Source organism: Elgaria multicarinata, chromosome 11 (genome assembly GCF_023053635.1).
Source record: "Elgaria multicarinata webbii isolate HBS135686 ecotype San Diego chromosome 11, rElgMul1.1.pri, whole genome shotgun sequence".
Classification (NCBI taxonomy): Eukaryota; Metazoa; Chordata; class Lepidosauria; order Squamata; family Anguidae; genus Elgaria; species Elgaria multicarinata.
In genome coordinates this window covers 41683060-41708296 of record NC_086181.1, presented here as the reverse complement: position 1 = coordinate 41708296, position 25237 = coordinate 41683060, and the positions used below count along the sequence as shown (strand labels likewise).

The 25237-nt window shown below is 46.2% G+C and overlaps 1 protein-coding gene across 1 annotated transcript; it reads right to left on the bottom strand.

Annotated features, from left to right (window-relative positions):
• Positions 1 to 4845: 4845 nt before the first annotated feature.
• LOC134405911 (vomeronasal type-2 receptor 26-like) lies at positions 4846 to 24750 on the bottom strand. Its single transcript, XM_063137162.1, has 8 exons — positions 24596 to 24750; positions 22890 to 23181; positions 21620 to 22489; positions 19349 to 19576; positions 18992 to 19118; positions 13933 to 14815; positions 6624 to 6645; positions 4846 to 5103 (listed from the first exon to the last, which is right to left on the bottom strand). Exons 1-8 carry the CDS (start codon positions 24748 to 24750, stop codon positions 4846 to 4848), a joined length of 2835 nt encoding a protein of 944 aa, XP_062993232.1.
• Between the last annotated feature and the right edge of the window lie 487 nt (positions 24751 to 25237).

Here is a 25237-nt window from a genome sequence, read left to right as displayed (position 1 = left end):
TGTACTATTATGTAACTGGCAGGGACAAGATTATAACAGGAAAGAATGAACAAATGAAAAGTAATTGTAAGTTACTTTTTTATTATATTACAAATCACCATGCTGTTGTTTTCTACATGAAGAAGGAGTGTTTCTGATGCTTTTAAATAAACAGCTTTTATAAAATTCTAATGGTGATTTTTATTGAGTTACATGGAATTCTTTTAGAGCTGGTTTTTTCCCCATTTGTATAACAGCTTGATAGTGTGTCTAACTAGTTTCAAAGAGGCTACACATGAATAAGATGGTTTATCTGGGATAGTAGATAGATGCTACTATCTCTTAGTAGTAGTTCCATTGCCTCAGTTCCTTAGACACCACAGAAGTAATGCATTGATTGGGAAGAGTGACGGTTATTATTTTCTCCTTATGAGCTGCTCCCTGTTGTTCAACTCAGGATTGAAGAGATTAATATAACATTTGGGGGAAAAGATACAGCCCAACAACTCAGCACTAGAAGCTAAGATAGAGAAGATCTCCACAGCTACTATGTATGTTCCATTGGTACTCAAGGAGGTTGGAACAAAAGTCAACCAAACACTCCAAAAACCAGCATGCTGAAGGAGACAAACTTGGATTCATTAAAAGCAACTGGCAAATTTCTAGCTAAAAAAAGCCCTTTCCTTTGTGGTGTGTAAAGAGGTCACATACCCCTCTGGAGAGGGGATCCTGGATCCAGTGCTCAGGCAGGGGCGAACCCTGGGTGATCCCAGGATAAACCTTAGGTCTAGCTTTGGCCTGGGTTGCTGGTGTACTTTGCCTTTATAAGCATTGCCCCACCCATACCTCATGCTGCACACATGCTGAGCATGCGTGCAACATATATTCCCCTTCCTTTCCCACCGGCACATGCTGGTAGGTTGGGCTTGGCAGCCCCTGCATTGGAGACAAGATGTAGCCAGAGTTTCCTTTTGGAAATGTAACATTAGGACAACCCTGGGGAAGGTGCTACACCCTGAAGAATGACAAAAAGAGCTCAACAGAATTTCAGTCAAGCAGTTTAAAAACCAAGTTAGGAGAAATAGGCTTACCGCCCAACCTGAAAGTTTGGGCGGGAAGGCAACAGTTGTGGGTTGGGAGGGGCTGGAAAGGAGCAAGAACTCACGTGGCTCTGGGTGCGAGCCTCGTGTGCTTAGGGCGGCGCCGCGGCTATAAAAGCTGCACCGCCCGAGGCTCGGCCTCTTTTGGTTTTTCGGCTGGCTATCAGGCAGCTCGGGCGAGGAGGCTTTCTTGGCAGCAGCGGCGACTCTGAGGCCAGGCGTCGTCGTTTCCCGCAGCAAGCACCTGAGAAGCGCGGCGGCTCGTACGAGTGGCGTTGACTCTTTAATTTAAAGTGGTTTGGAGCAAAAGGGGGTGGTTTGAAGGGAGCAGGGTGAGGCAGGGCGGCCTTCGGGCGGGCTCTTCGCCCAGCCTTATCGCAGTACGGGGTATGCTGCAGCTTTGGGATAAGTCTCCCGGTGAGGTGCGTTGGTACGGCCTGGTTCATCTATATCACCAACGATTGCCCGTCCTCTGGGGAACTTTGCCACACGCTAGTATCCCGTACCTAATCTCAGCCTCCTTATTCTTTGTATTACATCGTTCCCGCTTTTCTCCCTTTATTTTAGTGAAGTGCCCTGCTCTTGGTATTTGGGGTTGTGTGCGAACCCTGATTCATTTAGCTCGTTTGCCCCGCGGCAGGGGGCATTGGGTTTTGAATGCCTTAAGAACAGTCATATTGTTGAAGTTAAGAAGAGTTGAGCTTCGTCTGGGTTTGAATAATTTAAGTCTAGTTTCGCTTTTGTTTTACACCCCTGCCTTAGGCAGTTTGCCAGTGTTTGTTTCTGTTTAAATTTCTTTAAGTTTTCTAGTTAAATTAATACATTTAGTTTTATTTGGCGGCCTTGAATAATTTTCCATTGAGTAGTTAAGTTTGTTTTAATTTTATTTGGCTGTTTATTCGATTTACAGCGCCATGTGCATTGATGTTGCTATGTAGGTGGATAGTAATAGTGATAATGGTTTAGGATCACCAGTTTGAATTGGGAGTTGAAATTAGTCGAGTTTAATTGAATCAAATTATCTGAATTTAATTTTTCAAGTTTGGTTTAATTAAAATCGATTGGTTAATTCAAATTAATTGATTTAATTAATAGCTGTCCTAAGTAGATCTCTGAATTAATGGAATTATTGTATTAAATTTTAATTAATTCATAATTAATTAATTGGTTTAATTTTTTTTTAACACTGTAGATTTATATTTTAACTAGTTATTATTGGCTATCTCATTAAATTTTACTTGGTTTAAATTAGGATTAAATTTAATTTATTATTATTATGATTATTATTTTCTGTTACATGCCTCCCAAGTAAGGTTGCGGGGGGAGTAGTGGAAAGGGCAATGCACCTAGTTTGCCTGCAAAGCGCCCTATCCTAGTACCATCGTCATCTTCATCTGACGATGAAGAATCTTCAATTATTGTTATTGTTGTTGTTCATTTGTAGGGCGCCATCAGTGTATAGGGTGCTGTACAGAGTAAAACAGTAAATAGCAAGACCCTGCCGCATAGGCTTACATTCTTGGTCCTTGGTTTTACAACGCATTGCTGTTTTATAGCAAGACAATGCAGCCCTCAAACAACAACTGAAAGCAAGGTATACGAAATACAAGGGTAATAAGCAGAAGAGTAAAAGAGCTAGTGTTTTATCTGTAGTTACTTTTTCAGAACAATCTTCTGTGGTGCAAGCAGCAGACGTCACACAAGACGAGTCAACTTCAGTGCAAGCTTTTGAGGCTTCCCAAGTTACAGAACCCTGCAGCGGTGGCCATGTCCACCTTGGCATCATCTGCAAGTCCTCACATAGTGAGTATCAGTGCACCACAGCAGGTCATACACGTCCACCAGTTGCACTTGGGGGAACGCCTCCGTGGGCCATGAGCCCAGTCTGGCCTTTTCTAGACCCATTGAGTTAGGAGATACACAGGAATTTGAAACCCCTCTGCAGGCAACCCCAGAAGCATGTGTGTCTGTTTGGCAACCCACACCCACTTCTACCAGGCAAGCAGTTTCTGAGACCCAGACATCTGCAACCCCTATTATTGAATGCACTGCTCCTGTGCCAATTAGACCTTCGTAAACTATACAAACTGAATTAGAAACCAATAAAGAGGAGCCAAGGTGTGATCCTTATTCCTCTGCTAAGCGGTGTAATACCCTTATAGAGCAATTTCTACGCCTATCGGATGTCATCTATTACATGCCACCAAAGAAAGATTTGAAAGGGTGATTTTTTGATCTGTGTCTCTCTTATTTAGAGAGGAAGAACAGAAAGACAAAGATAATAACAATGAGAGAAATCAGGGGCGTAGTAAGAAGAGAAAGGTTGAGAGAACCTGGGCCAATTAGTTGGCCGGATATATAATATTCATAAGAGTGGCTTTATTGAAGCAACAGTGTTAATTAAATGTTTGGATAATTTAGATGTTATACTGAATATGTATGCCCAGCATGGCTGGGGTAGGATGAGGCTTTTCAGATTGAAGGCCCAGTTTAACCTAGAAGTTAAATGGGACGTGTAAGAGCCAGATTTATGGCTACAATTTATGACCCCAGCTAGACTAATCTCTGGCGAAAGAGCGGATAGTGGGCATATTCTGTCACGCCCGGATGGCCCCTTCCAGCATAAAGGGCATGATGAGCAATCAGTTCAGCCCCGATTATTGTGTGGGGAGTTTAACTCCAAGGGCACGTGTGCGCGGACACAGTGCAAGTTCAAGTATGAATGCTCTATTTGTGGTGGGGATCACCCATACTCTGGATGTCCCAAGATCAAGAAGGGTGGAATGGAATTCCGCCCTAGTAACAAGCCCAATGTATCCAGCCCTGTTACAAAGGGCCCCAGCCCAATTAAGACCCCGAACTATCCTTAGCTTTACACGATTATATACCTCAGGATGTCGCGTCTTTTCTTTTCGAGAAGTTTATGTTTGGCTTTAGAATTCCTTTTCAGGGTCCTCCGATCCAAGTTTCTAAGAATCAGGCTTCCATTAATTCAATGGAGGATCTGGTTCGAGGGGGGGGGGGAATTCTAAAGGAAGTGATTGCTTGTAGGGTTTTAGACCCTTTTTTGCGCAACCTCCCCTGCCTCGTTCGAGGCTTTCTCACCTGGGCAATGTGCCCAAGAAATCCACGAGAGAATATCGATTGATTTGCTGGATTTCAGTAAGCAGTCTTGCAGTCTGCCCAGAGATAAGCTAGAATATCTCAACGACCTCGTAGAAACCATATCCAAGGCCCATAAGATCACTATGAGGCAACTTCAGGAGCTGACAGGCTACCTGAATTTTGCCTACAGAGTGATAGCACCTTGAAAGGCATCGTCCAGGCTATTATATGATGCGATGAAAGGGGTCAAGCGACCCCTTCATCGCATACAGGTATTGGTTGAAAGGAGAGCTGACCTGGTGGTATAGGCGTCTTTTTTGAACCAATTCAATGGCATTCCTTTTCGAGTGCTGACTTTCTTCTAGAAGTTCAGTTACAAGGGCACTCAGATGCGTCTGGGTCATATGGCTTCGGGGTGATCCTTAAGGAACGCTGGTGCGCTCAACAATGGCCAATGAGTTAGAGAGAAGAAGACCTTGCTGGAATTTTTCCTATTGTCATAGCAGTCTGGCAGTGGGCTGACCTCCTTTCCAATTCATCCATACACTTCGGTGTGATAACCAAGCCACAATGCAGGTTGTCAATTCTATTTTCCAAACAAGCGAGTAATGAGACTAGTCAGAGCTTTGATGCTCCTTTGCCTCCAGTTTAATATCACCTTTTATGCAAGGCATGTTCCCGGGCTAGATAATGGAATTGCTGATGCCTTGTCGCGCAACCGGATTTCCAGGTTCCCGGAATTGGCCCCAGCAGATAGATAGTTTCCAGATCCCATGCCCAGATACTTGGGGATCTTGGAGGGACAAAGCGTTGGAAGCCATGAACAGGTCTGTAGCCCCAGGTACCAGAGCGCTACATGAGCGCGCAGGTAGAGAATTCCACGCTTTTCTGATCTCCTCAGATTTAGCAGCTCAATGGCCTATTCCCATGGACCACATAATGCAGTTCCACGTGGCTTCGCACAGTAGAGGCGTAGCCATCGGGACTTTGAAATGGAAATTGGCATTTTTTGTCATTTGAGGCTAAGACTATGGGGTTCGAGGGCACACACCTCGGACACTAGACTCAAGCGTGCGCTTGAGGGCTGGGGCTGGAATTGCTCCAGCCCCTTCCGGCAAACGCAAGCCAAATAACCTGGATATACTGTTGGGACTACGTCAACAGTAGATAGCAATATGTTCATCACCTTATGAACAGGATTTATTTCATGCCAGTGCCTTGATAATGTTTTTTAGTGTGTTCCGAGTTAGCGAGGTACTGGCATTCTCTATGAAGGTCGTGTCTAACAAAGCTTTTCAAATTAAGGACATTCAATTCTCGGGGACGAGATTAGGATTGCCTTTAGGCAATCTAAGATGGATCAGAAAGCTAGAGACTCTAGTATAATAGCGTCTGCTAGATGTTTTGAAATTTGCCCAGTAGCAGCAATGAGAGCCTTGTTTACTAGAAGACTTGGCAGGGCTACCATTCCGACAGGTAGACAAGTCCCCAGTGACCAAGTTCCAGTTTTGGTCTGTAGACAAGAAGGCGTTACAGGCTACGGGACTGGATAATGGCCAATTTGGAACACACCCCTTCCAAATTGGAGCGGCAACTACAGCGGCAGTGGCCGGGATGCCTGAAACAAAGATTGGGGCCATAGGTAGATGGCGTTCCAGAGCCTTCAAGACCTATGTGCGTTACTAATTGGATGTGGAATTAATAGTTTTTCATTTCCACCAGATTTTGAGTCAAGATTTGAACCTCCCCTGATTCTAATGTGAACACAGTGTGGTGTTCTGGGCCAGTCGCAGAGCGTCTCAGACAGACATGGGTCTTTGCTGAGGCTTGGACTGGCAGCCGTCGTTCACTGGGTTGGACGACGAGGTTGAGATGGGGAGGTCTATTTCATACAAGATTGGAACCTCCCCTGATTCTAATGTGAACACAGTGTGGTGTTCTGGGCCAGTCGCAGAGCATCTCAGACAGACATGGGTCTTTGCTGAGGCTTGGACTGGCAGCCGTCGTTCACTGGGTTGGACGGCGAGGTTTGAGATGGGGAGGTCTATTTCATACTCTATCACAGTTTGAGGTTAAGTTTGGCCCTCCACAGGTGTTGGTGATTCACCTGGGAGGCAATGATTTAGGCCTTCTAAAAGGAAAGGCCCTGATTATACAGGCTGAAGAGGATTTCGAATATATTTGGAGACGATGGCCACTGTCGTGGATCGTCTGGTCTTGCATGTTGCCTCGGCGCCATTGGCGTGAGGGACTTAATATTAAAGGTTTAAATAGGGCGGTTCACAAGGTGAACAGAGAAATTAGAGAGTTTTGTGGGGAAAGCGGGAATGGGTCATCCCGCACCCCGATATTGCACCGGACAGAACAGAGCTTTATAGGGCAGATGGAGTCCACCTTTCCGATGCAGGAAATGATAATTTCCTGCAGGATCTGAGTGTGGGACTGCGGGATTTTTTCCCTGGTCGGTGGGGGAAAGGGGACCTAAGCTGAGGCTTGGTCCCCTATTGTGGCAGGAAGGTGCGGGAATCAAAACCTAAGACAGGGACGGTGAGCCCACTGGCACCCTGGGCGGTGAGCTGCATAGCCAGAGGACCTGCTCCTCGGGGTTGTGCGGCTTGCGAGTCAGGCTATGGCGTGCAGTTGGAGACCATACTGACTGCATCTACCCACTGTCCCTTATGGCAGTGGGCGGGGGGTGCAGTGGGATGGTCTCTCCACACTCTCAGAGTGTCGTACAGGCAGGGAGCCGGTGAAACGGCTTCTTGCCTGGAGAATGGCTCGCCCTTTGGCAGGCAGTAGGCCTGAGTAGATGTGAGATTCCCGCACTGTCACACTCAGATCCGGGGAGGGTTGGATTAACAGAATTATTCAATAAAAGAGGCCCTAGTTATACCCAATGCTCTGGTGTCTGTGTCTTCTTTCATGCGTCCTCCCTCACCCACAATAGAAAATGCATATCACGTTTCTTGTTTCTCTATTTTAATTGGGATGACTCTGAGAAGGACCAAACTTCCGGCTTTTGTTCACAGGCAGTACTCCTGTACATTTGATAAGAGAAGTTGATCTTCATGTTTTTGTCCTTATAAGCTGCTCCCTGGTGTTCATCTCAGGCTTCAAGCGAATAATGTAACATTTTGGAGGAAAGATACAGCCTAACAACCCAGCACTAGAAGCTAAGATAGTGAAGATCTCCACAGCTACGATGTATTTGCCCTTGGTGCTCAGGTAGGTTGGAACAAAAGACAGCCAAACACTGCAGAACATCGGCATACTATGGGTGATACATTTGGATTCATTAAAGGTAGGGCTGTGCACGGACCCCCCGATCTGCTCTGGATCCCGAACCGCAACTTCCAGATCGAGTCTGCTCTACCATGCACCAATCCGCCTATGGTCTGCTCCGCTCCGCGGTGGGGCTCTGGATCTGGATCGGAGCTCTGCGTTTCCCCCCCCCATAGACTTGCACTGAAAATCAAATGCTTGTAAGTTTTTTACTTTTAATGTTAGAAACCTCAAAATCAGCACCACAAGAGCTTATACATGCATCCACATTCATGGCCAGTTTGAAGCAAATCTGAGCATCCAGTGATTTGTGGCAAATATGTAAATACCCCCCACCCCATTTTCAGAAATGCAAGTATCTCTTTCATTTTTCAAGATACAAATTTGAAAATGGGCACTATTATTTATTTATTTATTTATTTATTTATTTATTTATTTATTTTAGAGTATTTTTATCCCGCCCCTCAGCCAAAAGGCTCTTGGAGCGGCTGACAATTTATCAATAAAGAAGACAGTCTCTGCCATCAGGCTTACATTCTAAAAAAGACACAAAGCACAAGGAAAAAGGGATGGGGAGGGAAGAAGGAAACTATCTCAGGTTCCACCTAGATACACGTTCTTGCCAAGTTTCAAGGAAATCCAACCATGCCCTGATTTTTAGCGATTTAAAAAAAACTTTTTAACCCTCCACCCTAACCCCAATTAACAAAACTTTCTACATCTCCATCACTTTTAACGTTATAAAAACCTCAAAACTGGCACCATGAGAGCTTATCCATGTATCCACATTCATGGCCAGTTTGAAGCAAATCCAAGCATCCAGTGATTTTTTTGGCGAATATGTAAAAATCCACCACCCCATTTTCAGAAATGTATCTATGAATTGTAGGGAATATTTAAAGATAAACCTAAATAAGAATCTTCAACACTTCAAAAATTAACAAGGAACTTCAACAGGGTGAGCGCAGCAGCAATGCAGCTGCCTTTTCATCCCCAGGAAGGACTAATGCCCTGAGTCAAAGCAAGACACCCACAAACCAGCCCTGTGAGGTTGGCACAGAAGAGGAGAGGCAGAAGCAGGTGGCAGCTATGCCCTGGCCTGAAACACTGGGAGCGAGCATACAAGAGGCTTGTGGGGTGACCCACACAGCCCATCTACATCTCCCAGGCACCAGGAGGGCAGAGTGGCAGGCAGAGAGGTGACACACACACACACACGATATGCCATAGATCTATGGGGAAGTAAGTCCCAGGCAGCAGATCCCAATATTCCACAATGACAGCACCCAGGCGGAGGTAGGAAAGCAAGCATGCAGCAGACAATTCTGGGGGCACAAGTAAGTGAGCCAAGGATTGTTTCCACTTTCCAAGCCATCAAAGCCAGTTAAGCAAACCAGCCCTGTGAGGTGAGAATAGCACAGAGAGATCCCTTTTGCATCCCATAACTAATAGCAGACATTTCTGGTGGCACAAGGAAGTGAGCCAAGGATTGTTTCAAAGCCAGTAATGCAAACCATCCATGTGAGGTGGGAGCAGCACAGAGAGATGCCTTTTCTTTTGCATCCCATAACTAGGAGGCTAGGAGGATAAGAGTAAAGCTTTGTGATCCTTGCTTCAGAGTTGATTGACTGCACTGTGATCATAGCCATTATTAAACAATGGCTGGCTGGCTGCCTGCCTGCCTGCCTGCCTGCCTGCCTTCCCCCCGAGGTGCTGCTGTGGTGGGGCATCTGTTGGGACTGACTCCCCCATAGATCTATGGCATATCTCTGCCTGCCTCTCTGCCCACCTGGTGCCTGGGAGCTGCACTACATGATGGGCTTTGTGGTTTGTACCCACCAGCCTCTGGCATGCTTGCTCCCAGTCCTACTCCTCTGTGCCCACCTCGCAGGGTTGGTTTGCAATGCGTTACTGCTGGCTTAGAAAGAAACAAACAATCCTTGCCTCACTTCCTTGTGCCCCAAGAAATGTCTGCTGCCTAGCTGCCTGGCTGCCTTCCCTCTCTCCTCCTCCTGGGAGCTGCACTACATGATGGGCTTTGTGGTTTGTACCCACCAGCCTCCGGCATGCTTGCTCCCAGTCCTACTCCTCTATGCCCACCTCGCAGGGTTGGTTTGCAATGCGTTACTGCTGGCTTAGAAAGAAACAAACAATCCTTGCCTCACTTCCTTGTGCCCCCAGAAATGTCTGCTGCCTGGCTGCCTGGCTGCCTTCCCTCTCTCCTCCTCCTGGGAGCTGCACTACATGATGGGCTTTGTAGTTCGTGCCCACCAGCCTCCAGCATGCTTGATGCCAGTCCCCCTCCTCTGTGCCCACCTCGCAGGGATGGTTTGTGTGTGTGTTGCTTTGAATCAGGGGATAAGTCCTTCCTGCGCTCACTTAGACTTTTTGACGTTCCAAATAAATTTTTCATGTGTGGAAGAAGGGTTTAAGGTAATCTTCTCCCCAATTCATATTTAGGGCTATCTGCTCCCCAATTCATGGCATGTTGGGATTTCCTTTGAAATGGCTCCATTGAGCTGCCTGCAGCTTTACATCACTGAGATATTGGGGTGTCCGATATTCAAAAAATCCCCAAAAATCAGGGGATGCTTGGATTTGCTTGAGGCTTGGCATGCATGTGTATACATGCATCAGGTGTCATGGTGTCTAATTTGACATTTCTTACATGAAAATCGACAGAGATACCGAAAGGGGTGTGAATTGGGGTTAGGGGTGATGTGTTATTTTTATTCATGTATTTATTTATTTATTACATTTTTATACCGACCAATACCCGAAGCTCTCTGGGCGGTTCACAAAATTTAAAACCATCGTAAAACAAACAACAGGTTAAAAGCACAATTACAAAATACAGTATAAAAAGCACAACCAGGATAAAACTACATAGCAAAATTGATATAAGATTAAAATACAGAGTTAGAACAGTAGAATTTAAATTTAAGTTAAAATTAAGTGTTACAATATCGAGAGAATAAAAAGGACTTCAGCTGGCGATGAAAGCAGTACAGTGTAGGCACCAGGCAGACCTCTCTGGGGAGCTCATTCCACAACTGGGGTGCCACAGCATAGAAAGCCCTCCTTCTAGTTCCCACCTGCCACACTTTCTTTGGCAGGGGCTCACAGAGAAGGGCCCCTGTAGATCATCTTAAGGTCCGGGCAGGTACATATGGGAGGAGGCATTCCTTCAGATAACCTGGCCCCAAGCCGTTTAGGGCTTTAAATGTTAATACCAGCACTATGAATCGAGCCTGGACCTGGACTGGCAGTCAATGAAGCTGGAAAAGGACTGGCGTAATGTGGTCTCGTCGGCCAGTCCCTGTTAGTAAACGTGCTGCCCTGCTTTGTTGAAGTTTCTGGACCATTTTCAAAGGCAGCCCCATGTACAACACATTGCAGTAATCCAAACGAGAGGTTATTAGAGCATGGATAACTGTAGCTAGGCTACCTCTGTCCAGATAAGGGAGTAGTTGGATTATTATTATTATTATTATTATTATTATTATTATTATTATTATTATTATTATTATTATTATTTTATATAGCACCATCAATGTACATCAACCTAAGCTGATAAAAGGTGCTCTTTGCCACTGAGTTCACCTGTGCCTCAAGTGACAGTTCTGGAGCCAAGAGCACCCCCAAAGTATGGACCCGATCCTTTAGGGAGAGTGCAACCCCGTCCAGGACAGGGCAAACATCACCTCGCCGGACAGATGAACCACACACTAACAGTACCTCCGTCTTGTCTGGATTGAGTCTCAGTTTGTTAGCCCTCATCCAGTCCATTACCTTGCCCAGGCACTGGTTCAGAACAGTCACTGCCTCACCTGGGTTTGATGAAAAGGAAATGTTTTAGCTGGGTATCATCCACATATTGATGACACCTCAGTCCGCATCTCCGGATAACCTCCCCCAGCGTCTTCATGTATTTGTTAAACAGCATAGGGGATAAGATAGAGCCCTGTGGAACCCCAGGGTTTAGGAGCTACGGCACAGAGTAATAATCCCCCAGCACCACCTTCTGGAATCGGCCATCCAAGTAGGAGCGGAACCACTGCAATGCAATACCTCCCACTCCCAACTCAGACAATCTATCGAGAAGGATACCATGGTCGATGGTATCGAAGGCCGCTGAGAGGTCCAGGAGAACCAACAGGGTCGCACTCCCCCTGTCTCTCTCCCGGCAGAGGTCATCCCACAGGGCGACCAAGACAGTTTCTGTTCCAAAACCAGGCCTGAAACCTGATTGAAATAGATCTAGATAATCTGTTTCATTCAAGAGTGACTGGAGTTGTCCTGCAACCACCTGCTCAAACACCTTGGCCAGGAAAGGGATATTAGCCACCGGCCTGTCGTTGTTAACGTCCTCCGGGTCCAGATTAGGCTTCTTCAGTTAGAGGTTAAAGCCCCGCCAAAAATCAGGGGATGATGTGATTTGCTTGAAACTTGCCATGAATGTGGATCTAGATGGCATCTGTGAGGGCGCCTGCTTCCAAGTTTTTATCTGTCCAAATGTTGGAGTAAATCCCATGTCTTAAAATGGGGTGTCTGATTTTCAAAAATTCCCCGAAAATCAGGGGATGTTTGAATTTCCTTGAGGCTTGGCATGCATGTGTATAAATGGATATGCTATCATGCTGCTGAACTTGAGGTTTCTTACGTTAACAGGAAAAAAGTTGTAGGCTTTTTTGGATTTCAATGCAAGTCTGGGGGAGGGGAATCTGGAAGAGAAGCGGATTGGTGGGTTCGTGCACACCACTAGTGGGTACCCTGCAGTGGTGCATTGCCTATTAGTTATTTTACTTAGTATATGATTTAAGGTTGTGCATGTGAATTTACAGGGGCTACTGCTTCAAAACACTGAAAAAAGTCCAATCAAAAGACAGGGTCACTGCAATTTATATAGAAAATCCAACACAGCTGTAGAATTATACAAAAGGCTTGCATTTATAATTATTACAGAAATAAATTGTCAGATTCAGAACATATGCTTGATATTTGATATGTGAAGGCTATACAATTATGCAAATGAAAGGAAAGTTTTGAATTCCTACACTTCAGAAGGACACTATTATGACATACCAGAAGGGAAGAATGAAAACCATTTATGAATTATGATAGGGCTGATTTTGCTATGGAGGAGGAATGTTTCCAATACTTTTAAAGGAATATATCTTACTGAACATTTACTGTGGTGCCCCCCCTCTCTCCCCCCAGAGCTGTTTCCACCCTATCTATACCAGCTGGCTCAATTCCAGTGTCAACACATTTTAATGAGACATTGTACTGTTTCCTGAAATAGGGATGGGTGAATTTGTTATCTTTGGCTTCTCTTCCGTTTTGATTGATTTTTAATCAAAACTATTGTTTCATCAAATTATGAAAAAAAATGTTCATTTTGATAAATTCTTATCTAAAAATAAACTGGAAACATGCATACACATCTGTTCCAGCTCATACGGTTGATATAAAATGAAAATTATATGATACACTAGCTGCACCCAGCGTAACATACGCCGTTGTAGCATATCTTAACAATGCTGCCCCTCGCCTGACTCCTCCGGACTTTCCAAGGTAAACCTCAACCCTTTCTGCCTCTTCGCTCCCCCCCACCATGAAGGGGGCAGCACCATGGTCCAGAGCATGAGCAAGGCACGGCTGGGCCTGGGGCTATCAGGAGGCAAGCAGCCTCCCACCCAGCCACCAAGGGCCCTGGCCATGCCTCACTCATACTCTGGAACATGGTGCTGCCCACTTCATGGGGTTAGGGAGTGAAGAGGCAGAAAGGGGGGAGGTTTTCCTTGGAAATCCCGGAGGAGTCGGGCGAGGGGCAGCTTTGTTAAGATATGCTACAACGGCGTATGTTACGCCGTGAGCAGCTAGTATATCATATAATTTTCATTTTATATCAAATGTATTTTGAGCAGCAGAAAGTAAGAGCATCCTGATCATGCTTGTACAGAAGCATTAAGATATTACGTGTTGTTACTGTTGCTTAGCAACCTGTATCAGCTGAAGCCTGTACGGAAACATACCTAAGCGACAAAATGGAGACAGCAGAGGAAGGAACATCAAGTTTGGTTATTGATTTTGTGGTGGCCATCAGGAATGGTGAATGAAGACATAGTTCTGGGAGAGGAAGAGTAATATTGATAGTTGGACTCAGCTGACACAGCTGTTGGTCCAAGTTGGGTCTCCTTGGAAACAGCTGCTGAGTTAATCCATTCTGGGAAAGGAGGAGTGAAAGAACATTTGTCTGAAGCGAGGCTAACATGAAAGGTCTCAATGTCCTACTTCTAAGCCCTCTGGTGATAGACAGAGATGATAGGTGAATTCTGTAACATGAGTTGAACACGGTTGTCTGATATCTTTTAAAATTACCCCCACTGCCTCAATGCATTGGACAGCAGGGAAGTAATATATTGAACTGTAAAGTTTGATGCTCTAATTCTTTCTTCCCATTATCAGTTCCCTGTTGTTCAGCTCAGGCTTGAAGAGAAGAATGTAACATTTTGGAGAGAAGATACAGCCTAACAACCCAGCACTAGAAGCTAAGATAGAGAAGATCTCCACTGCGACCATGTATTTGCCCTTGGTGCTCAGGTAGGCTGGAAAAAATGACAACCAAACACTGCAGAACATCAGCATACTAAAGGTGATAAATTTGGATTCATTAAAGGTGTCTGGCAAATTCCTAGCTAAGAAAGCCACGGAAAAGCTGATGATGGATAGTAGTGCCATGTAGCCTAGGACAAGATAAAACATGATGGCAGAACCTACATGACATTGCACAGTGATTTCTTCAGGGACTGACTGCATGTCTAAATCCAGGAATGGGGGAGAGGTTGTGAGCCACACAACACAAATGCCAACTTGAATGAGGGAGCAAGAAAGAATAATGGAGGTGGCCAGTCTTTTTCCCACCCACTTCCTCATGGTAGACCCTGGCTTGTTGGCCATGAAAGCTACAACCACAGTGATGGTTTTGGCCAACACACATGAAACAGCCACTGAGAAGATCAAACCAAAAACTGGTTGTTGAAGAAGGCAAGTCAGTTTCTCAGGCTTTCCGAGGAACAACAAAGAAGAGAGGAAGCAAAGCAGGAGAGAGATGAGGAGAGTGTAAGTGAGGCCCCGATTGTTGGCTTTGACTATGGGGGTATCCCTGTGCTTAATAAAGGTGTGCAGCACCAAGACTGTGATCAAGGAAAAAGAAACAGCAATGGAAGCTAAACTTTTCCCTAAGGGTTCTTCAAAGGACAGGAAGCTTATGACTTTTGGGATGCATTCATCTTGGTCTTTGTTTGGATATAGATCTTCTGGGCATTCAGAGCAGTCATCAGGGCCTGAAAAAGAAAGAAATGGGTTCTCATCTGAATGCTGAGTTATGTGAACTTAGGGCTTTGCTAGACGAGGCCTTAGCACACCTTGAGACCCGGTTTCCCTGATGACGCACAGGGGAATCTGGGCCCAGGCCGCACTGCGGCCTCCTCTAACGTGCCATAAGCAAGTCGCTTATGGCACGCCTTTTTTGCAGCCCCGGCCTCAGGCTGGAGCTGGAAAACGTCTAGCTACTTCCGTTGCTTTTTGCGGCTACTCGTTTACTCTCGAGTAGCGCCAGAAAGCCGCAGACCTGGCACAGCGCTCATACGAGTGCTGTGCCCATCGTGCCGGGTGTGTGTGTGTGATCTGGGGGGGGATATGGGGGAGGAAAGGCCGGACCGGCAGGAGAGGGGAGGGCAGGGGGCGACGAACAGGAGATCGCGAAGGGGGACGGAGGGCGACGAACAGGAGATCGCGAGGGAGGGCGGGGGACGACGAACAGGAGATCGCGAGGGAGGGCGGATGGGGTGGGTTACATAAAAAAAAACCTTACCTTCTCCGGAGTCTTTGGGCCGCACCTGGCCCCTTTAAACTAAAAAAAAAATGGCGGATGCTGCAGTGCTTGCGTCGTCCCTGCGCGTCCGGCGTCTGGAAGCTGAGGCGGCGCGCGCTAACGTTAGTGTGCCTTGGCCCCGCCTCCCTGCCGGAATAAGCCGGCAGGTCTAGCAAAGCCCTTAGTTATGTGAACCCTTTCCACCACTAACTTCATTTGATTTTATCAGTTCTTCTGCAGAAAACTATCTTATGATTTGAAATTCTGAGTTTGTCTTGTCCGCAATTACTTTGGTATACTAGAGGGATACTCCCAAATCCCAAAAGTCGTTACAGTACATGCACATGGTGGGAGTTCCCTCTTCCAGTGTGTTGAAGGACATTAATCTTAGGGCTCAACTACACCAAGCAGCATAGTCCACTATGAAAGCAGTATGAACATGGTATATGAAATAGGCATGTGCTCCACTCCGATTAGGAGCGTAGAAGCAGTAGCGGATTGGCCTGCTCCGCCTTACCCAGAGGTGGAGTAGAAGTGGACCGCGGACCCCTAGAAGCAAGGCGAAGAGAAGCGGCCATTTTTCGGAGCTCCTAGTTCAGGCGGAGCGCTCCAATCGCCATCTTCAAACATTTCGCCGATAGGATAGCATTGCGGAAAACAAACAGGGATAACTGGGTTGATTTTTAAGCTATCGTTCTGAAAATTCTTGTGCACAGAGAGTCGTGGATGGGGGTCATTTTGAGACTACTCTCACCTCTCTCCATCGTGCGGGTCGCGTGCTAGAATTTTTTAAAAATCGGGTCAACAAACAGCGCTGCTCAAACGGCGGTTTTCGCCCATAGGATTGCATTGAGGAAAACAATCGGGGATAACTGGGTTGATTTTTAAGCTATCGTTCTGAAAATTCTTGTGCACAGAGAGTCGTGGATGGGGGTCATTTTGATACTACTCTCACCTCTCTGCGTGGTGTGGGTCGCACGCTAGAATTTTTGGAAAAATCGGCGGGAAAAATACCTTTTTCAAAGGGCTGAGGGGCAGAGTCAGCTCCCAGTCATGATCACATGATCCCAAAGTTAGAGGAGGGCATAGGCAAAACGGGTAACTTGGGATTCTGGGAAACTTCTCTTTCTTCATCTGAACGGACTTTTCCCCGTGTTTTTTAACACAGTAGCCCCACCAATGCACAAACACAACCTGAAATCATATACTAAGCCAAGAATAAGAGATAGAAACACAGCACTGCTATCCACCCTAACTTTGGGGAACAACTGAAAAGATGTGGTGCAAGGGGATGAGCTCCCCTAGGGCATCTCATTGTGGACGTGCCCCCACTCTCTCCTGCACTGGAAGGCCATTAGAGCCTTCCAAAGAGAGTAAAACGGTGGAGCAATGCCTATCATGAGTCGAAGTCAGTGTTTACTTCTTAGTGGTGGAGCGATGCCTATTATGAGTTGAAGTGAGCATTTACTTCTCAAGCTCAGAGCTGTTGGTGAAGCAATGGCTTTCTTGAGCTGAACTGGCAGCTGCTTCCCCTTCCCCCGGGCACGACCCCCTATTGCTGGTAAAAGACAGATATAGCCTTTTTTAAAAAATTCTTCCTGCTGTTTATTGAGCAACAATAATGTGCAAATTGATGGAGCTATCGGAAGGGGTGTGAATGGGGTGTTGGATTTTCATAAATTCCCCCAAAATCAGGGGATGATGGGACTGCCTTGAGTCTTGGCGTGCATGTGTATCCCTGGATAAGCTGTCATGGTGGCAAGTTTGAGGTTTCTAACGTGCAAATTGACGGAGCTATCAAAAGGGGGTGTGAATTGACGGAGCTATCGAAAGGGGTGTGAATTAGGGTTATGGGTGGTGCGTTAGAGGTTAGAGCCCCGCCAAAAATCAGGGGATGATGGGACTGCCTTGAGTCTTGGAGTGCATGTGTATCCCTGGATAAGCTGTCATGGTGGCGAATTTGAGGTTTCGAACATGCAAATTGACGGAGCTATCGAAAGGGGTGTGAATGGGGTGTTGGATTTTCATAAATTCCCCAAGAATCAGGGGATGATGGGAATGCCTTGAGTCTTGGCATGCATGTTTATCCCTTGATAAGCTGTCATGGTGGCATGTTTGAGGTTTCAAACATGCAAATTGATGGAGCTATCAAAAGGGGTGTGAATGGGGTGCCCGATTTTCAAAAATTCCCCAAAAATCAGGGGATGATGGGATTGCTTTGAAACTTGGCGTGCGTGTGTATACCCCCATGAGGTGTCATGGTACCAAACGTGAGGTTTCTAACTTGAACAGAAAAAAAGTTGAATATTTTTTTAGCTTTCAATGCAAGCCTATGGGGGAAAAAACGGAGCTCCGATCCGGATCCGGAGCTCCGAGCGGAGCGGAGCGGAAGTGGGCGGAGCGGCCCGCTCTGAAAATCGCGGATCTGCAAGTGAAGCGGAGCGGGGGGTCCGTTCACACCCCTAATATGAAAGGCAGGAGCCACACTACTGCTTTATAGTGTAATTGAAGTGCACTGACAACTGTTGGGGCCCATGACACATCTACACCAAGCAGGATATAACACTACAAATGTGGTCTGAAAGCGGTATATGGTATGTGTCATGGCAATAGTTCTCAGTGCACTTCAATACCACTATAAAGAATTAGTAGGGATGTGCTCCGCTTCTAATCGGATCGGAGAAGCAGTAGCAGAGCGGGGGGCTTCGCCTGCCCTTAAGGCAGAGGCGAAGAGGATTGGGGGGCCGGCGGAGCATGGCGAAGGGGATCGAGGTGAAGGCGGATCCTTCGCCTCGATTCGGAGCTCCGCCAGAAAGGTAAGTGGGGTTTACCGGGCCCTGCTGCTGTCGCTGTCGCCCATGCGGCGACAGCAGCAGGGCCTGGTAACGCCCCCCGCCCTCCTCTCCCTTACCTGCCTCCGTCCGCGGTCCATCAGCATCTCCAATTGAGCCTGTGGTTCCAGCAGGAAGTCTGGGCCGCACGGCCCAGACTTCCTGGTGGAACCACGGGCTCAATTGATGATGGTGACGGACCGTGGACGGAGGCAGGTAAGGCCCCCCTCCCCCTTGGTCCCTTACCGGGCTCTGCCGCCGTCGCCGCATGGGCGGCGATGGCGGCAGGGCCTGGTAACCCCCCCCCGCCCTCCTCTCCCTTACCTGCCTCCGTCCGGGGTCTGTCAGCGTCTCCAATTGAGCCCGTGGTTCCAGCAGGAAGTCTGGGCCGCACTTGCGTCCCAGACTTCCTGGTGGAACCACGGGCTCAATTGAAGATGGCGATGGACCACAGACGGAGGCAGGTAAGGCCCCCCTCCTCCTTACCGGGCTCTTCCGCCGTCGCCGCATGGGCGGTGATGGCGGCAGGGCCCGGTAACCCCCCCTATGGGGGGGGACCGGAGCTCCAATCCGGATCCGGAGCTCTGAGCGGAGTGGAGTGGGCACAGGCGGAGTAGGGGGGGGGGCGGAGAGGGCCGATCCGAAAATGGCAGATCTTAAAGTGAAGCGGAGTGGGGGGTCCGTGCACACCCCTAAGAATTAGTATGGCTTTTGCTTTTTATACACTGCTTTCATACCGCTTTCATAGTAGGATATCCTGCTGGGTGTAGATGAGCCCTTAGTTACTGTTATACATGGTGCATCATATCACCTACTAGTTTGATTTGAAATCTTCCCTTTTGGACATCGATTACAATCGTAACAGCAAAACTTCTTCCCTTCCACCTTTGTCTTCCGATATCCAGGTTGGCAGGAATCACTACAGACAGAAATTGGCAGGATCTGTATTTAAAGATGTACAGTAATTCTGATGAGAGTGTACAATAGGTGTCAGCTGGTATACAAATAAACTGGTGATCATTTGGAATGGAAAAGTGCAGATAATAGTGAATGCAACAGTCAACCAGAACTTTCCAGATCATTTGAGCAATCCAGTCGTGAAAGTGATATTTCTTATTTCTGACTTATAATGATGGCCCCACCAAGAATATTTAATATCATAAAATCCACACCTGATTATAGCCGCTGTGCCAAACAATCATGTCCTTATTAATGGTGAATTCTTCTCCTTCAAGACCATTGGGATCAACCCATCCAATTTTAACTTTAAGGAAGGAGCTGTTTGGAAATGTAACCAAGTTTGTAATATCAAATCCCCCTTGTATTTCCCTGTTATCATTCAAAGATATTTTTTCTCCAGCGGAGTTGTTAAATGAAAAGTGTTGAAGAAATTGGTGGAGCTAGTTGAGAGGGAAAGAGGGAGAGAGAGAGAAAATATTGTTTGCTTAATATAAAAAAATAATCAAAACATCTTAACCTGTTAATATGGAGAACAATCCAGAATTTGCCCATTGCTAGATGAGGAGTTAGCGCGGTATGAGGCCCGGTGTCCCTCATAGAATCATAGAATAGCAGAGTTGGAAGGGGCCTACAAGGCCATCGAGTCCAACCCCCTGCCCAGCACTCCAGCCTATCAAGATCACTTTGAAGTTTGTTTCTGTCTTCCAGGGTATTAGCTATCCCATCCAATTTTGTGTCATCTGCAAATTTGATCAGCGTTCCCTGCACCTCCTCATCCAAATCATTAATAAAAATGTTGAAGAGCACTGGGCCCAGGACTGAGCCCTGTGGCACCCCACTCGTTGCCTCTCCCCAGTTTGAGAAGGTTCCATTGATAAGTACTCTTTGAGTCCGATTCTCTGCATCCAGATGATGCACAGGGGATCCCAGGGTCAGGCCGGGCTAAGTCCTCCCTTGACCTGGGATAACCGAATGTGGTTATGGCCCAGCTTTTCTGCAGCCCCGGGCTGAGGCCAGGGCTGCAGAAGGTCTAGCAGGGTCCATGGCTTTTCCTGGCTGCTCGCTTACTCGTGAGTAGCCGGGAGAAGCCGCGGACTGGGCACACCATTCCATAGGAGCGCTGTGTCCATCGGGCGAGGGGGATCATGGGGGGGGAGGTGGGGGCCGGGGGAAAGAGTGGACACGGCAGGAGAGAGGGGGGAGAAGAATGAGGATAGGGCATGGCAAGCGGGGATGGGTATGGTGAGCGGGGATGGGCATGGTGGATGGGGGGGAGAAGAATTGGGACAGGGCATTGTGAGCGGGGGGAAGAAGAACGGGGACAAGGCATGGTGAGCGGGGTGTAGAAGAACGGGTACAGGGCATGGCTCGCGGGGGGAGAAGAAAAGGGACAGGGCATGGCGAGCGGGGATGGGCATGGCGGACGGGGACAGGACATGGCAGATAGGGGGAGAATAACAGGGACAGGTCATGGCGGACGGGGGAAGAAGAACAAGGACAGGGCATGGCAAGCGGGGGTGAGTAGAATGGGGTCAGGGCATGGTGAGCGGGGACGGGCATGGCAGACGGGGGGAGAAGAACGGGGACAGGGCATGATGGACGGGAGGAAGAAGAACAGGGACAGGGCATGGTGGACGGGAGGAAGAAGAACAGGGACTGGGCATGGCAGATGGGACAGAACATGGTGGATGGGGGGAAGAAGAATGTGGACAGGGTATGGCGAGCGGGGGGGAGAAGAATGGGAATGGGCATTACGGGTGGGGACAGGGAATGGCGAGCGGGGAGAGGACAGGTGAGCCAGTGGGCTGGGGGGCATCAGGCATTGTGGGGGAGGAAATGAGGGGCAGGGGGAGTTGGGTAACCCTTTATTTATTTATTTTTTAAAAAAACTTCTTACCTTTCCGTTGGTGTGCTCCTGCGGACATGGCCCTTAAAGTCCTAAAAACACTGGACAACGTGACGGGGCTTTCCCTTACCCTGTCGCATGTTACGTCTAGAAAAGGGCGACAGCGCGCGCTAGCTGTAGCGCAGCGTCGCTCCTACTTCCCACCGGATTATCTGGTAGGTCTAGCAAGGCCCTTAGTCACATGTAGAGTAAATCTACTAAAATCAATAGGACAAGTCAGAGATGACAAAAACTTTTAATGTTTTCACCAAGGCCGTAGCTTGACCCAAGGTTTATCCTAGGATTGTCCTGGGGTTGAAGCTGTTCAACTAAGTGCCACACAGGGTATCCAGCGCTCAGGCAGGGAAGATGATCCCAGGATGATCCTGGGATAAACCTTAGATCTAGCTATGGCCTAAGTCTACTCTAAGGATGACTAGGGCTGAATTCCACCCATTCTTTTATGCACAAATATCCACTCTGAAAAAATGATTTTGTAATTTTCTTATTTTGTAGGTTGCAATCACAGAATACACTGAACACAGCACGGATAATGTATGTGACCCCATTCACCAATTATTTGGGAAACAAGTGTTACCTGCCAAGGTTGCAGATTCTTTAGTTCAACACTTTTGGCACCCACCATTCCTCTGTGGTTGGCCCGAGATGAGCAAAGGGCATGTAAAGCGTGTGCTGCAGCATAAGCTGCATTATAAATACTGTAGCTGTGGCCGGTCATGGGCATTTCAAAAGCATGCGCAGGGAGGTTCTCCAGCCTCTCCTCCCCAGTGCATCTTCCAGAGACCTTGTAAGGTACCAGGGGATCTGGGAAAGAACAGTCAAATGCTTGTTCCCAGAACAGCTCCAGGAAGTCATCTGCTTTTGACCAATCAGGTTTTAGCATCTGAAGAAACTTCTCAAACCCAAAAAGTTCATTTGAGTGAATCTTGAAGTATATGGCGCCTTGGAACACTTGCAAATTGGAATCCCGGCTTACATCTGCTAGTATAAAATCAATCTGGGCTGTTATAATCCATACCTTTCCAACAAATATATTTTCCTTATGTTCAGGAATTCCTATTTCATATAAATAATAATACATATACATCAAGGTATATATTTCACCATAGATGACAAATATTTTAGATTTCCCAAAATTGATGAGCCTATAATAATTATTGGCTACAAAATCTCCTATAGTTAGTTTTCTGTTAATACTTGCTCGGGCAGGGATTGGTATTGTGAAGTCTGAACAGATTCCATTCTCGGAAAGCAATGGCTCAAAGGCCTGCAGGAAACGTTCTCCTTGATCATCATCCACCACAAAGAGCCCAACCCACGTCCATCCGAAATACTTAAACAAGCTGATAATTCCCTTATACTGATAGGCTTCATTTGGGACCATGCGGTAAAAAGAGGGGAACTGCATCATTTCACTCTCTGCTTGGGCATATGAGCCATAGGTGAGCTGAAAGAATTGTCATCATCATCATCATCATCATCATCATCATCATCATCACAACCACCATCACCATCTGTGCTACTAGTATGCTGTAATGTGAGCAAAATGCTAAATTCATCAAATATTATTTATGAGGCAATCAGACTGGGGATAAGTGTGTATATTAGGTCCCATTAAAAAAAAACACCTCTTAGTTATTAATTTTTAGGAAATGTATGTGCATCCTAAGGGCATACTAAGAATGAGATTGTAGATTCCTGACTCTTATCCTTAAAAAAGTGGTGGGAGCAAAGTGTCAGTGGTGAAGGGCAGTTGTCCTTCCCAGTTCTACCTCTCTCCCATTTGCTGCCCCAACTGCTCCCATTGCTAGCCTGTAGAGATGTTGACCCCCAAGAAAAGGTCTTACCTGTGGAATCTTGTAGATATTTAATAGTTTTGCCATGTGTAGTGAGGCATCAAAGGCAAGTGCCCCAATGATGGCTATTAGTTTTTTGTTGGCATCACATTCATAGTTGGGGACAAATCTGTGGGATTTGAAGAGAAGGTCCAGGGTGGTACGATAGGTCATCTGAGCATCGTTGTAGCTGTCATAGATGTGGAATCCAAGTGTGACATTCGGTAAGATCTTGGGATTCTTATTGATCTCATTGACAGCAAAATCCAAGGCCAAGATGTGCTGGTAGAACTTTGTCACCACCCTGCAAATCAAGACAAACAGCCTTTCATTGGAGAATTCTACTACACAAAAATTCTAATTGTATTTCTCCTTGGGCCTGATGGGTGTTGGAATCCAGCAACATTTGGAATGACACAGCTCCTCCACCCATGCTTCAGCATCTGTGCATTAAATCCATGCTGCACATGACAATAATGCTGGTGTTCACGTTCCAGTTTGCCTTTAACTATGAAATCAGGCCACCATACATTTTTTTAAAAAAAACCAAAATCATTGCTAATTTTAAGAACACATTACGAGAGCAAGTTAAGAAGTAATTTTCAGTTAAGAAAGGATTATGAGAAAAAATGTGAGATTGTGGGAAAGGAGTGCAGAAAATTTAATTTGATGAAATGGTATTTATTATTATTATTATTATTATTATTATTATTATTATTATTATTATTATCTATTACATTTATATACCACCCCACAGCCGAAGCTCTCTGGACAGTTTACAAAAGTTAAAAACAGTGAACAATTGGAAAAAGGAAGTACAGAGCTATACAAGAGGGGGAAAGGTGCAGAAGTTAACCAGGTGAGAAAAAGTTCCAGATTTGTGTACATAATGGAAAAGAGAATATTGGGGAATCAAGGAAAAGGCATAGTAAGCAATGTAATGTCTAGGAGGCATTAACTTCTACCATTTAAATGCCTAGAAGGTGTTCCATTTCTAATACAGATCACTACATGTGGAGTATTGAGTGGCTCACGTTTTCTACATGTTATCACATCACTGACAGATGAGTATATGTGGTCTATTGCTCCCAAATGGAACATCACATTCTTTGGCTGTAAGACTCATCATTTAGAGAAAGACGTTGGACCTCCAGTTAAACGTATCCTCACCTCGCAGTTGGACAGCTCCAGATCAGAGATCCAGGCAGCCAGACCCCCTAATCCAGGATATTGTCAGCTTTAAGAATCTCAAGCAGAACATTCTGATCTATTCCCACCCAATTGTTCCCTCCCTCCTCCCCCGCAGGTGATCCTCATCATTGTCCCTGTTCAGATGAAACACGAAGCCATGGTGATTAAGCACTGTGTAGTTCTGGCATCTACACTGATGAGTATTTTTATACAATTTTTGGCTGCTGCTTTATTTTTATTTTTAGATTTTTATGTCTTCTTGCTTGTTAGACTTAACCTGATTATTATTATTTTTTTAAAAAAGTAAAAACTTTTTCTTCTCCTAATTTTTCAAATTTCAATATAGTTTGTAATGTCTGCAAGTGGTGACACACATCCTGAGGAATTATTGCATTTAGAAGGAGAATGTATAAGCATATATGTCAAGTGTCGATCCTTTAAATGAAATTGGTATTTAGTGTTTGAGGTTTATGATCTGGCCAAATTGAAATGAAGCAGAAAGAAGGAGGAGGAGGAGAAATTCTTACATTCTGAATTCAGAGAACTCCTGCCAAGGACATTCCTTGAAATTAAATGCTGGGGAAAAGGTACAAATCTGAGAAACCATCCCACCGATAATGAAGTCCCCTGACTGATATGACTCAAATGCAAGAGGGGCAGGATCAATAGTGAGACAATTCATTGTATCGACTTCACACACCCAATGGAGAAGCAACAGCAGCAACAGTAACACTGGAAATCCACTATTTTGATGGCAAGCCTTCTCTCTGGATGCAAACCGTCCTGCATCCATCTTCAGTTTATGCTTGGATTCAGGAGGCTGCCTTGGCTGGCACCAGATTTTGCCAATGTACTTTGTAGTTGGAGACTTCTCTGCCTTCTCTATAGTAGCAACATGGTTACAAATGCCAACAGAGATTAGAAGCCTGGGCTAGAAAAGGGGAGGAAAAGCAACCACTGGAGATCAAAGTGACAGAGCCCTGCCTGCCTCTTGCCCTCCATGGCACACGTGGAGGGCTATTTGTAACATGTTTCATGACAGTTTTCAGCTTTCTAAAAACCCATTGGACCTGGGGAAAACAAATTACAGTGGTTTCAGTAATGACAGGGAAGATAATCATTTCTTTTCTCTGAGTGGCAACATGGTTCACAAACATGTTTTTTTCAAT

Excerpts from the sequence above, each read along its gene's own strand:
- LOC134405911 (XM_063137162.1), bottom strand. The coding sequence starts at position 24,750 with ATGAATTGTCTCACTATTGATCCTGCCCCTCTTGCATTTGAGTCATAT. Across the intron at positions 19,119-19,348 it reads GGCACAGCGGCTATAATCAG|ATCCTGCCAATTTCTGTCTG; the intron begins GTGTGGATTTTA and ends CTTTAAATACAG. Across the intron at positions 14,816-18,991 it reads GAAGATTTCAAATCAAACTA|GCCCTGATGACTGCTCTGAA; the intron begins GTAGGTGATATG and ends TTTCTTTTTCAG.